Here is a 14,422-nt window from a genome sequence, read left to right on the forward strand (position 1 = left end):
CCCGTGTCCTTCCCTGGTCCTGATTGTGCACCAGTGGGGTCCCTCTGCCTGGCCTGTACCCTCTCACAATCTGGGACCCCTTGGGGGATGTTGGAGAGCTAGTTTTGGCCTGATCCCTATATAATAAAAGGCTAATATGCAAATTGACTGAACAGCAGAATGACTGGTCGCTATGACACACACTGATCACCAAGGGGCAGATGCTCAATGAAGGAGCTGCCCCCTGGTGGTCAGTACGTTCCCACAGGGGACCTGCTGCTCAACCAGAAGCCAAACTCACAGCTGGCGAGAACAGCTGCAGTGGCCGGAGCCTCTCCTGCCTCCGCAGCAGTTGGACATTCCCCAAGGGTTTCCAGGCAGCAAGAAGGTGCATGCTGGGCTGAGGGACCTCCTGAGTGCACAGATTTCGTGCACCAGACTTATAGTCTATATATAATTTTTAATATCATAGTTTGGAATTATTGAATTCTTAAATCTGGAGATTTGTGCCTCATCAGTTATGTTTATTCCTTAGCCCAGGGGTGGGCAAACTTTTTGACTCCAGGGCCACAATGGGTTCTTAAACTGGACCGGGGGGCTAGAACAAAAGCATGGATGGAGTGTTTGTGTGAACTAATACATGTTAACACTGCTGCTGGTGAAGGAGCAGAGGGGAGAGCAAGAGAACCCTCCACTCTTTCGGGCCAGATAGAACAGCCGAATGGGCCGGATCTGGCCCACGGGCCGTAGTTTGCCCACGGCTGCCTTAGCCACTTTTTTTCTTAAATTATAGCTTTTCTGTCCCATTACCTATATTTTTTTCTAAAGCTCAAACTGGATGTTTACTAAATGCTTTTAATATATCTCCTCTGTCTCTTACTTTGTCACTTTTCAATAATTATTTCAGATATTCTAGTTCCCTGTATTTGATCTAATCTGCTAATTCAGCTACTGTGCTTCCAATTTCACTTATATTTTTATACTTTTATACCTTAGCGTTTTATTGGCTCTTTTAAAAATTTTCCTCCTAAGTTAATAGTTTCCTGTTCTTTAGTCATTTTTGATAGACCTTCATATACATAAACTTAAGTAAAACATACTTTATATTATGTACCTTATTTTAACATATATAATCGTAGAAAGAATAATTAGTTATTATTTCTGACTCTCTCTTTGGTGGCAACTATCTCTGCAAGCTTTTGATTTAATTGTGTGTTCACATTCATTAAAACTTTATGGGAGGATAGTAAAGCTAAGATTTAAGGTTATTCTCTTCAGAAAGGATTGACTTTTGCTTCTGCCAGAAGCCCTGATTACTAACCTGTAACAACTTTAGAGTCTTGGCTTAGATTTTTGGATCACAGATAATGTAAATTTCAGCATGACCCCGAATGAGGGTTTGCTTACAATTACAGATTCTTCGAGAACCCTCCATCCAGTAAGCTTCCTTATTTTCTCACTTCGTGTGCTGTATTTCCCTCTCTTTCCCCCTACTTCCAAAGCATTACCTTTCAGGAAGTTCCAGGTACACAAAGGCTCAAATCAGAGTTTCCCATCCCTGATCCTTACTCCAATGCAGGCTCCTTAAATGGCCAATTAAAGCTCTAGGTTCTAAAAAATCAATTACATGCTTCAAGCGCAGTCGCTTATTTCAGTGCCTGGCTAACTACTCTAGATCTGTGCTCTTTCATTGTTTTTAGTCACTAAACACTTTCCTTTCTTGCATTTAAAAAAACACATTTCTTATACTTTATTCAGATTGTTTAACCTGTGCTGAGAGTGTGTCAGATATCTATTTCACAATAATGACAGAAAGGAGATGATTTTGATAAAATTTTCAAATGTCCCAACCTCCATGGCTAGAGCTGCGTATAGGTCAACAGTATAGCCCAGCTAAGACACTAGAGTACTTAAAATGCTACTTTAGTTAAGCATAGAATATGTGGCTAGGACTTATGGCGAACCTTTTGAGCTTGGCGTGTCAGCATTTTTAAAAACCCTAACTTAAGTCTGGTGCCGTGTCACATATAGAAATTTTTTGATATTTGCAACCATATTAAAACAAAGACTTATATTTTTGATATTTATTTTATATATTTAAATGCCATTTAACAAAGAAAAATCAACCAAAAAAATGAGTTTGCGTGTCACCTCTGACACGCGTGTCGTAGGTTCACTATCACTGGCCTATACAGTGCTTTCTGTACATTAAACAAAATTATTTTAAAAAAACCCAAAATGTAGCAATTCTAATATTATTAGATATATAAATAGAAATTAAAGTTAACTGGTACAGAATTAATGAACACAGTTTTCTCCATTACATTTTTTATATTCTAACTCTCTTTATGCACTTATCAAATTTGATTTTGTGTTTTAGATGCAGCAGTGCAATATCTGAATTCATATATCCAAGTCTGTTGTAGTCAGGATGGATAATAATTTTTGAGACAGGATTATTCTGTTCTTGCTTATCCTTCTGAAAGAAGTTATCCTCTCCAGCAATCATAACTAGACTCTTAATTAGCTCCCTAAAAACAAAAAAAAAATATTTCAATAAGCAGTTGTTTCCCCCAGAAAAGACTCTTGGCTTCATGCAATTAAATGAAAAGTGATTAATGTACCTGTAAGTATTACTAAGTCTTAAAAGAAGATATGCCTTTATTAGTGACTAGAGGCCCGGTGCACGAAATTCGTGTGTGTGTGTGTGTGGCGGGGAGGGCGGGGGGTTGTCCCTTCAGACCAGCCTGTACCCTCTCCAATCCGGGATCCCTCTCACAATCCTCGACTGCTGGCTCCAAATTGCTCACCTGCCTGCCTGCCTGATCGTCCCTAACTAACCCCCCTGCTGGCTAGGTCACCCCCAACTGCCCCCTCCCTGCCAGCCTGGTCACTCCTAACTGCCCCCTCTGCCAGTCTGGTCACCCCTCATGGCCCTCCCACTGGCCTGGTTGCCCCATGCAGCCTGCTTGTTCAGTTGTTTGGTCGTCCCTCACTAACCCCCCTGCTGGCCTGGTCTTTGGCAGCCATCTTGTGAGGGTGTGAGGGTTAATTTGCATATTACCTCTTTATTATATAGGATTACTAATTGACATAAGACCTTATCAATTATAGGGATCTATAAAAAGTTATGTTTTTTAGTCATAATGTTTACATTCTGTGAAGGTCTTTCCCCTACCTCAGCTGTCTTTCTGTGTAAAGTATTTAAGTGTGGCATCTTTTCTTCTTTTGTACATAAACCAGTCTACACATGCACTTTCATTTTTTAACAAAGTATAAAAGTTGTTCCTAGAACTACCATTTTTCCCTCTTATTAGTACTTGCTTTTAATCTAGACAAGTATCTGTTATTTCCCTCCTAATGCCTAAAACTCAGATTATTCAAATTTTGGAGCATCCACTTTATTAGAATAGGTAATTATTTTTTCCCACCACCAATCCACAAATTATAGGTGATGTCTGGGATCTCCAGGATTTCTGGTTATAAGGTAGGAAGCATGGGAAATCTTGGACAGACACAGTTTCTGAGGATCAGGAAGGCCAATAGGGGTAGACCAAGTAGAAAAATTAAGAAAGGAATTGAAATTTGACCTTGAAATGTATTTAGATCATCAAATCTCCACGTTCTATCTATCATCATTAATCAAAGTTTAACAAATGATGAAAACTTATAACTTACTCAGTGAGGCTAGCCAGTCAGTGTGTTGCTGCAACCACCAGATCATCTTGAATCAAGCTTCCTCCACAGAAATGGTGCTCATCTACTTTCAGGGAGACCTGCCCAAGACAAAAGTTATGGATACAACTAACATACATCTCCCCATGGGGTCGACTCCAGAAATATTTGAAATCAACTCATCTAATATAACATCCTTAGATACTGATATAAGTTGATCAGTAAGCTATTACCTATGAAGTAAAATTTTTGGCATAGAGGTCAAGTGGGATCAAGACAGAAATTACTTGTTAACCTGGAGTTGTGATATTTGAAACAAAAGAAATAAGTTACCATTTTCTCATTAAGAAATCAGTGCCTTTGTTATACTGATCTGGCATGGATGTCTACCAGCTGTTGAATTTCTCTAACTAGTAACTTCAGAGAACAACTCAGATTCCAAGGCAGTTCTGTACTTTTCAGATCAGCTGCTTGAATCCCACACTTCAGTCCTGTGAGGGAGAGCATATGTGTGCACACACGCACACAGAACACCTTATGTAAAAGCTCACTCTATCAAGATTTCACATTCAGATTTTCCTGGCTTGGCACAGATGTTCTGACATCACTCAGCTGCATGCTGTCCCTGTTCTTTTCTCAAAATATTCTCGAGCCCACCCCCCACTCAGGTTGTGCTGACAAGAACTTGCCTCAGGCCTCCCCTGCCCCTTTTCAGCCTGAACTGCCTTAACAAGAAATCACCTGGGGCAGGATGCACCAGCTCTTCCAGTGGTGACTGATTCTGGGGGAGGGTGAGCACTACATAATTTAGGTTCTATAATGATCCTGGAGAACAACATACTCCTCCCTGGAAGACGGATATTTGGCTACTAGAGGCCGGGTGTCCGAAATTCATGCACAGGTAGGGTCCCTAGGCCTGGCCAGCGATCAGGGCTGATTAGGGCCTTCTGGCGGCTGGCCGGTGCCTTTCTTCATTCCGCGTCGCCCCCTGGTGGTCAGCACACATTATAGTAAGTGGTGGAATCCCAGTTGAACTCCAGGTGGAACTCCCGGGGGACAATTTGCATGTTAGCCTTTTATTATATGAGATAAGTTACTTCCACTTGGCTCTTTTTCCTTGGAGGAGGCTGCTTAGCACGAGCAGGGTTAGCAGATGTGCCTACAAACTTGAACTCCAGAATCCAGTAATTTCAAGAGGAAACTGGGCGCAGGCGCTTCTTTGGGAACATCTGGGCCTGCACTGTCCCCCTCCCCTTCGCCTCTTCCAGCCTGAGGATTATGCAGAGTCCTGCCCCAGCATCTGCACCCTGGGTGCCCAGGGCCCAATCACCTGGATTTGAGGGGAGGCCCACAGCAAGAAACGGCAGCACCCCAAGCTCAGCCAATTCCGGCATGGTGCCCATGTGGTGACTTCGTCTGTCTTCCTCTGTTTGTGCGTCTTAGGCTGAGAAAACCAAGGGAGGAAGTTGGTCTGCACCCCCGCAGGTCCTTGCACTCCTGGAGGCGCCTGCCCGCCTACAGAGCTCTTCACTCCCGCCCACGCCCACGGCATGATGGGCGGCACCTGCCAGGCTGCCAGACCTCCCAGCATCACTTCCTCTCGTTATCCCGATGCTGCAGTCCTCTGGCGGTCTTGGGTTTCATAGGTTCAGCCATTGGCCCCTGGAGACAGGCGCTAAGTGTCCACAAGGCTGGTGGGACACTCAAATGTGTGCACAAGTCCCTAAGGGACAGATGTGTGATCAAGGTGAATTCACGCAGGTGAATTTTGTCCCACGCTGGGCAAGGAAGTTGGTCACCCATACAAGATACAGGATAGCCGACTTCTGAGAGAAGGAAGACCCAGGAAGGCCTAATGAGTACTTTATGGTACTGCTCCTGCTTCTAAGTAGCTTGTTAAAGGCGTTGACACTCAAGTTTTCAAATAGAGTAGATATAAAAGATCAGATTTATGTCATTACATTTCTGGGTGGCAATCAACTTCAGTGGAATGGACCAGAACTATATGACCCATCATTTAAGATTGTTAAAATAAATTCATTGCTAAGACTATCATGTCAGCACTTTTCCCATAAATATTATTTTGTAACAATTTAGCTTGAGATTGGGAGTGGAATAGAGCCAGAATTTGAAATGGACTGAGAGCTTATCAAAAAATTAGGGCAAGGCTAAGTGGACATTCTATATAAATCAACTAACTTGGCTCAGTTGTCTCAATTCTCTGTAAAAGAGAGATAAAAGCTCCTTGAGGTGGGATGGTAAACAAATCCAGGGTGGTAAGCAGGCTGTAGACAGATGAACAGAAAATCAGAATATAGTCAGGTGGAAGGGATGCAGGTATAGGACTGGGCAGGTGACAATCAGCTGGGACAATGACCTCTGTAACTGCAGAAGGTGAATGGGCAGCTTTTGGTGAAGAGCTTACAAACTTGGAGCACACTTGTCAGCCTTCTTGCCTCATGACCCCAAAGAGTGTTCCTGTGATTTTTGTGTCCCAAGTCTTATTACATTGAACTATCTAGAGCTGCCCTGTCCAATAGGGTGAAGACTAGCCATGTGTGGTTATTTAACTTGAAATGAACTAAAATTAAATTTAAAAATTTAACTAAATTTCAAGGGCTTACTAGTCATCTATGGCTAGTGGCTATCATGTTGGATAGTGTAGATATAGAACATTGCCATCCTTGCTGATGGTTCTATTGGACTGCACTATTTTTGAGAGTAGCACCATTTTATTTCAAGTGTCATTTTAACTAAGGATGCCTTGGATGACAGTTTCACCTGGGTTTCCAGCTTGGGTGTCTGGGGGACACAGGGATGGGGTTTGGTAAGGTAAGCAGCTCTTTTGTAAAAATAAAGCACTGCACCTCCAGACTTGAGCACTGGCCAGGGAATTTCCAGATATGGTGGCAGCCTGACCAATGGGTCCTCGTCATCTTCATCCCAGAGGTTTGCTTTCACTGTGGTTTTCTCACAAAGATTACCATAACCATCCCTGGCCCCAAGGGCACAATACTCTCCAATAAAAGCTCAGACTTTTCAAATGGACCCAACTCCTCTTGTTCTTCTTGGCAGAAGGGAGTCAGATTAAAAGTACTACAATATGGGAGAAGAAAAAAATGAACATGTGCTGTGCCAATCTACAGTGTTGAAGTTCATGGCTAAGGTTCTCATGACGCCCGCAGACCTGCGCCCCCACACTCAGCTGCATGCAGTGCACACAGCTTTGCAGGATCTTCAGTAGTTTGTTTCCACCCAGAAATCCCCATGGGGTTGGATACAATCTCATTTCCTGCTACATCACAGCTCCCTTTTCTTCCAAAGTTCTAAACTCACAGCCTCAAGTGAGACCTTGTTCTTCTATATAAAGTTTTGGTCTCTTACAGGCCTAACAAAATAATGGTTTTCCATGAAATAGTTGCATAATACTCAATAGTCAAGTTGTTAGACTTAGGTTTAAATGTATAAGATGATGGTTTAAGTGTAAGTTGAGATTATGGAAATGTTCAAGTGCCCAAATGGAAGTATTCTCTTATTTAGAAAATAAACATTAGAAAAGGAAGGACATCAGGGAAGGGAAGAGTGGACTACACTACCTACCCTGGTTTAGACTTGTGATGTATGGGAAATTTGCCTTTAATTTGAACATATCTTCATTAGGGTGGAATAATAACGATTCGCTGTTGGAAGACTTCCAAGATTTTTGATGGAAGCCCCAACTCTAAGGAGTGTTGTAAAATTAGGAGCATTAGGTGCAATGAGCAAACTATGGACAAATAATATATTATGTAAAAAATAAAAATTTCCACCCCAGCTAAACCACTGATCTAAACTCTAGAACCCTCCAAAGTCCCACAAGTCCTAAGATTCAGCACTAAGGGGATTATTGATGACCTTAAAAACCAGAAATTTCACTTGAATATTAGTTGCAGGGACAGATACTACTATGATGCAGAGGGCATTTGAACGATGAAGTAGAAAGAAATGGGTGAAAAAAATTCATTCAAATAGTTTGTCTGTGAATGACAGAAAGATATGTAATAGCAGCAATAGATGATGAGAAATAAAGGCTTTTCCCCCCAAATGATTTTGATGGTGGTTACCTGTATATGTGTTAGAAGGGGGGTTAGTGGGTGGGTGAGAAGAGATTAAAGAATTTATGTGCATATATGCATAGCCCATAGACACACACAATAGTGTGGTGAAGGCCTGGAGTGGGGGTGGAGTGTTGGGGTTGGGGTGGACAGGTGCGGGCTAGAAAGGGTCAATGGGGGGAAAGGGGATATATGTAATATTGTCAATAATAAATTAAAAATCTCTCTATATTAAAGCCTAAGCGACCCTCATGACCAGTCACTATGACACGTACTACCAGGCGGCAGATGCTCAACACAGGAGCTGCCCCCTGGTGGTCAGTGTGCTCCCACAGCCAACCTCCCATGGTTCTTACCCCCGGCCAGTGGGCCGAATCGGCCCGATCAGGACTGGGTGAGATGGCCCCAATCACCAGCTAGGCTGAAGGACCCCACCCATGCACGAATTCGTGCATTGAGCCTCTAGTAAATCAATAAAATGGAAGCGCATGGACAAGAACCAGCAAACAGAACAAGTTATAGATGAAAAAGAGGCTCAGGAATAGAATGAAGTTCTACAAGAGGCAAAATAGGGCCCTTTTGTTCCATTGCAGCAACAGGAAGGAAGGAAGTAGTGGGTGCAGGTAAGTTTGTAGATGGAGTGCAGGATGCTGAGAGAGTTCCTGTTTTCTACCTTGTATTTACTCTGTGAAGGCATCTACTCAGCAAAATGAGGGAGGAGATGTATAAGGAGTAAGTACTGACATAGTCATTGTGGCGTATGGGAAAGAGAGCAGACTCAAAGCACACAGAACAAAGCAATGCAATGCACTGGATGAATAAGTGAGGGAAGGACGGAAGGTGGACTTTTTCACTTTTAAAGCAGACACCGACTGGTGACACGGATTTCAATGGGTACTAATCATGAAGTGCTTTAGAGATTGAAACAAGACAGTTATTTTCATCATATTTTATATAAAATAGACATTTACATAAATTTTATTTTGGAAAGACCTAGGCAAAGTGTACATAATCAGACTTACATGGGCGATATATTCCTAACTGGCACAGCAAACATAACAAAAATGTATATTTATATACAACTGATCAAAGTAGGAAATAAAAGCATTATGAACAAAGAACATGACACAAGTCATTTTCCCCTGAAAAAAGGAGGGATTGGTGTGAGTTACAGCAAGTCAAATGATAGCCACATTATAAAAGCAAGCCATGGCTTCTACAGATATTTTAATTTCTGAGGAGGAAATTTTAAAACTTTTTTCCCCAGAAACATAATGAAATCACTAATTTTTATGTGTCCAGGATGTAAAATAAGAGTAGGTTTCTCTGCCATGGTAAAGCACTTGGGCAGTCCAATCACTTTCAGGGTTGTGTGTGTATGTGTTCTGTTGTGGTGGTTATCTTAAGCATTTCTAAAACAAAGGGCAACACTATCAGTTACGTCTTCAGATGTAGAGGGCTTTCAATCTGTCAGGAGACTCATAGAGCTTGATAGTTTCTTAGAACTAACCAGTTCTTTAATGTGTGAGAAACAATGACAGAGACACTGGTAACCTGCCCAGGGTGAGGCGGCTCCTCGGTGGCAGAGGAGGGACCAGGAACCCAGACCTCTGGACTCCTGACTTGGTGCATCCCCTTACGGACCAGCAAGACGGCCTCAGGAGGACATTATGCGCATTGGAGACTTCCAAATGTGGTACACATGTTCACCACAGGCACCACCAAGAATGGGAAGAAACTTCTGGATTTCTGGATATAAGCAGCTGTTTCCAGTTTGGGGTAAATGGTGATCTAAACTTGCCAATTAATAATGATTGTATATTGTGATAGGTGCTAATTTTATGAGTTACATACCCTAAGGTTTTAATTGCAAGGACCCTTGGTAATAATAATGGAACATTTTATACAAGACAATGGATAGATAGGAATACCATCAATTCTATTGTGCCATTTTCTTGATTGATATTAAACCATACCTTTGATTGCAGTTATTTTACTTCTTCTCTTTAAGTTACATGGTTACTAAAAAATAATGAAAAAGTGCTATTGTTGGAAGAAGTGTTTAACATATTGTTCTTTTACATAAAAAACGTTAAGAATAATAAAAAAGTTATAATATTTCCCTATATATTTTTTCTATCTTTCAATGCTAAAAGATGGCACTTAGATAAGTTTTGCTATTACTGGGAAATATCAACATACAGTTTTAATCCAAGTAAATGTGATATGGAAATCAGGGTAAAAATAGAAAACAAACTACCTGTAACTATATTTCCTTTGATTATTGTTATTAATACTCTATAGATTTATTAATCTAAGGTACAAATCTATCACAAATCAGAGCAAAATTGTTGTTTTTTTTAAATTGATTCTAATGAGTACAATTAATAAATAATTAATAAAAGCTGACGTGTGTATAATTAACCCAAAGAAAGAGAATTATAGGATCTATGCATTAACTCTCTATCATGGACACCTTCTTTGAGTCATAAAAAAATATGAGTTTTATATACTCAGCATCTTGTCTGGGAACATGTAAATGGCAAGGCAATTCCTGTCCATCTTAGAATTAAGAACTCTGAACATATAGGTCAAATTATAGCTCAATTGCCATGAGGGTAAAAGCACCCCACCAACCGACCAGGTTTGTCAATCTTGGAATGGTAACCTCAACCAACCAATTGTGCCACCAATCAATCCTTCTTAAGAATTCTTTGGCTCATTTTAGTCTAGATTTAAAAGTTAAAACTGCAAAAGATTATAAACATCTCTTTTGTGAAATATTATAAACATCTCTTTTGTAAAATTCATAAACTCCCATTGAAGTTGTTAACCTGTGGTCTAACTACATAATAGAATCAGGAGTTTTTAAAATAAAATTTAATTTCCTCCAAGGTATTTAAATCTTTGGTTTAGTTCAACTATGTTACATCACTGAACCATGTCTTATGAATGCCATTAACAAACTGAAAACAACTGAATCATTTTAAAAATCCTGAATAATTTTGTAAAGCCATTCTCATGGCTCCTATGTCAAAGGCCTGCCACCTAATGGAGATTTTGAAGGCAAAGAGAATGGGTCCTGGGTAGGACTGATGGACAGGTTAGACAGATTGGCAGTAGGAGGGGGGAGATGTGTACACAAGGAACTCTAATGTAGCTAAGAAAAACAGCAAATGATGCTCAGAGTAACAGACACAAATGAAACTCTGATCATTGGGTCAAGTGTTCAGCCAGACTAAAGCAACTCCTTCGCCACTGTCTCCTACTCAGCACCTGCTACATATTTAAGGCCTTAGGACAAAATAAAATTGCAGGAATCCTTTTTAAAATTATTAAGAATTTCAATCAGGGAATTCAACCAAGCATGAGGTGCTCCTGGGCACAGGACCCTGAGGGACTGTGTAGACTGCACATCCATGAAGCAGGCTCTGCAATTCCATCGCAGAGGGGGGCTATCGACTCGCATGTCAATCACGCTTCCTGAAGGGCAACCTGGATGCACCTCCACGACTAGCCAGGGCACTCAGCTTTTATTTTGATAAGCATGGATTCCACATATTACTTCATGTTACAAGGACCAAACAAAAATAGTTACAAATATACTTAATATCCTTGAAAATATAATGTGATTTATTTTCTTATAGGCACCATTTCAACTATGAAAATTACTTCATTGGCCACATCTCAGTGAAGGTATTTACTCAGCACAAAATATCTGACGTAACAGTGCTAAATTTTAATGTGCACACAGAATGAGAAAGGGGGTGGGGGGAAGGGAGAGAGAGAGAAAAAACAAAAACAAAACAGACATGGAGTTGGGGGAGGGGAAAGCACCCAAAAGAAGACAGAAAAAGTCTCCTGAAGGCCATGTGACCCTTTGCCCCCCCTCCCGTATAATTGCTATTTCAATTAATCCAACAAATGTACTCTCATAGCTTTCTCAGCACTTCAGCAAGTAAGGCATAATTGCTTTTCAAAATTTGGGGCTCAGTCTTTCCCATTAACTTTCTAGGTGTGAGTTTTGGTTACAGATCATTCTAAAAAGTTGTGATCAATGCCCTAGATATTAGTTTTAGGTAGAGCTTCATATTATTAATTATAGGGGTAGGTATAATAACAGTATATTTTTCAAATGTAATATGGAACCTTTCTTGGCCTTAAGACTATAGAAATATATTTTTAGGAGAGGAATAAAAATACTTTAAATAAAATTTTGGAAAATTTTTTGATATACAACATTAAAAGAGTATTAAAAACAGAAGATCAGAATGGTAATATAAAAATTATTGGATTATTGATGTACACAAATATATGCTAATGCAATTTCTGTAATCCTTTGCATTTAAAATATTCCTTGTACCATCACTTTCTAAAGAAGTTTTTTCCCCCTTTATCTAGACCTTCCCTCTCCTTCCTGACTCCCACCAAAAAAAACTTACAGGGACACTGCTCTCTAATACTGGGGTGTAAAAGAGCAGAAGAGGTGTGTTGTTTTTTTTTTTTTTTCCATACCTGGCCTAAGCATGGGAAATATGTGTGCCTTCAAATTACTGTATCTCCATGGAACCTGGCTCAGCATCATGAATAGCACTGCTCAGAGGTTTTGTTTAATTTTTTACGATGATGACCAAATTAAAACCAGGTATTCCAATTTCAAAATATATACCAAATATCCTACTACCCCAAACCCTGAAGAGGCTGAGCCCCAATTTCGTTAACTTTAGCAAGTGAATAATCAGTGCAACTTTTTTGAGGCGCTGTTAAAACTTAACTGTTTGCAATTTAGATTTATAATGCTCGTATGGTCGGTTTTAAAAGCTGTTATTAAAACAACTATGTACAATGAAAAAAAAACCTGTGTGTGTACATATATTAAATATTTTATAAGTTATGAATAAATAACACTAAAAAGCAAATGTCAATTGATAAGTTCAACTTTGCCTTCCTTATTTTAAAATATAAATATATTTTTTTAAATTATAAATTTAGAATTTTTTCCTAGATTTTTTTGAGCATTCTCTATGAATTCTCCAAAATTACAAATACAGAACCAAGAATTCTGGGTTTACATCACTCGCATTCTAAGCACAGAATTCTCATTGAGCCTAGGAAGACAAAATAATAAAGCTCTCTTTCCATTTAGTCCATAGTCTATGAAGATTTCTGTGATATACTGTAAAGATTCCTAGGTGGTTAAATATATTTTTCAAAAAATAATGAATCTCATGATGTCTAAATGTTAAAATAATAAAGTAGAACATTTCTCTCAGTTAACATCTTTAATAATTCTTATGTAGAATATACTATTTTTTCTTCACCAAAATAATAATATATGTGGAGGCAGGGACATTTATGATTTTAAAAGTACTTTTGAAATCTTAGAGCAGAACTACTACTCTACTTGTAATAAATTTTAAATTTTCCATAAAGAATTAGGGGGACCAAGATTCTTGACTTTCCCCTAGGGGTAAGAATATCCATACATAATTCCAGAAGCTTCCTTTTTTATATGTTAGGCGATGGGAAAAAACTTGCATCAGAGTGGAATTTAATTTACTATTCTGTAGGGCTCTAGCAATATCTTTAGGGGAATATTAGAACAAGCTCACTTAACAACAGCCCCTTTCTCCACATATTCTGGAAGGTTCTACAAAAAATTATTTGATACTCCTTTCTGGTTCTGGAGAATTAAATGAGCCACCTCTTGGTAGAATTTCCCAAATGGCTTATCTCAGAGGAATTATCCTCTTTGAAATATCCCATTAAGAAGCAAAGATCTGACTTCATGGCATTTCTAATTTCTGCATTTCTGGGACATAAAAAGCTTAAACTAAGAGAGAGAACCAGATCTCTGGGTTGCAAAAGCAGAGAAATATATGGAGGGAAATTTGGAGTTAAAGCAACAACAACAACAAAAATCTGTAAAATGCTGTTGTATTCCTTCCCTCTCCGGCCTTCTTGCTCTTGCTTGCTCTTTTTTTTTATCTTTTTTTTTTTTTTTTTTCATGGAGATGCAAGTCCCACAGCACACGGTTACCAGCGAGTGTCTCCAAATGTGCCCCCTGGACTGGGAGTGAGAGGCAAGCTCCGTTGGTTGTCCTGCTGATGTGACAGCAAGGCCTCCATCACTTCTTCCTCCTCCAGAGGCACCAGCAACCGTCCCTCCAGACGACAGCCAATGCTGCTATGGTTGATCCTTTTCTCGAACTTCTTGTAATCGCTTTTCTAGGCGATCCAATTTGGCCAGATTTTCCTGCAGCAGTTTGCTGTCTGGAACCAACAGTAAGGCTCGCTCATAATAAGCTCTTGCAGACACATAGTTTCCCTGTTGAGAAAAAGAAAGAGAATAATCTGATCCCCCAGAACGTTCTGTAGGAGGATGGGGAGACTAGGAAACAGCCTTTCGCCCAGTTGAACATGAATGTCCCCACTAAGGAAACCTGTCTGCATGGGTAACTGTATCCTTATCTGCTGGTGCTTTTGGAGAATCCATTTGTTTTAAGTACCAATCCAGCTGGAGGCTGTGAAGGATAGAACTTACACCACAGGTTAAATGGCAGAAAACAGACTTTCAATTCTACTAATGCAGGGTATGAGGCTGGCATTTCATAGAGTTAGCACTATTCCTCTGTAATCAAATGGAGCCATGGCAGGAGGGGGGGGGGGGGGAG

At 40.0% G+C, this 14,422-nt stretch overlaps 2 protein-coding genes across 2 annotated transcripts in view; both read right to left on the minus strand.

Moving 5' to 3' along the window:
* OVCH1 (ovochymase 1) overlaps positions 1–5,048 on the minus strand; it is a 42,666-nt gene extending 37,618 nt beyond the window's left edge. The window contains 5 exon segments of the mRNA XM_006769656.1: positions 2,334–2,510; positions 3,658–3,760; positions 4,033–4,101; positions 4,104–4,145; positions 4,985–5,048. Of these exon segments, the coding sequence (XP_006769719.1) occupies positions 2,334–2,510; positions 3,658–3,760; positions 4,033–4,101; positions 4,104–4,145; positions 4,985–5,048 (455 nt within the window).
* A 7,194-nt stretch (positions 5,049–12,242) lies between these two features.
* The window catches only part of TMTC1 (transmembrane and tetratricopeptide repeat containing 1), a gene marked incomplete at its 5' end in the record, with an annotated part of 261,806 nt that continues 259,626 nt past the window's right edge, over positions 12,243–14,422 (minus strand). Inside the window, one exon of the mRNA XM_006769654.2 lies at positions 12,243–14,076. Coding sequence (XP_006769717.2) covers positions 13,936–14,076 — 141 coding nt within the window. The remainder of the gene's footprint in view (positions 14,077–14,422) is intronic.

The sequence above is a fragment of the Myotis davidii genome, unplaced genomic scaffold (genome assembly GCF_000327345.1).
Source record: "Myotis davidii unplaced genomic scaffold, ASM32734v1 scaffold163, whole genome shotgun sequence".
In the NCBI taxonomy this organism is placed as follows: domain Eukaryota; kingdom Metazoa; phylum Chordata; class Mammalia; order Chiroptera; family Vespertilionidae; genus Myotis; species Myotis davidii.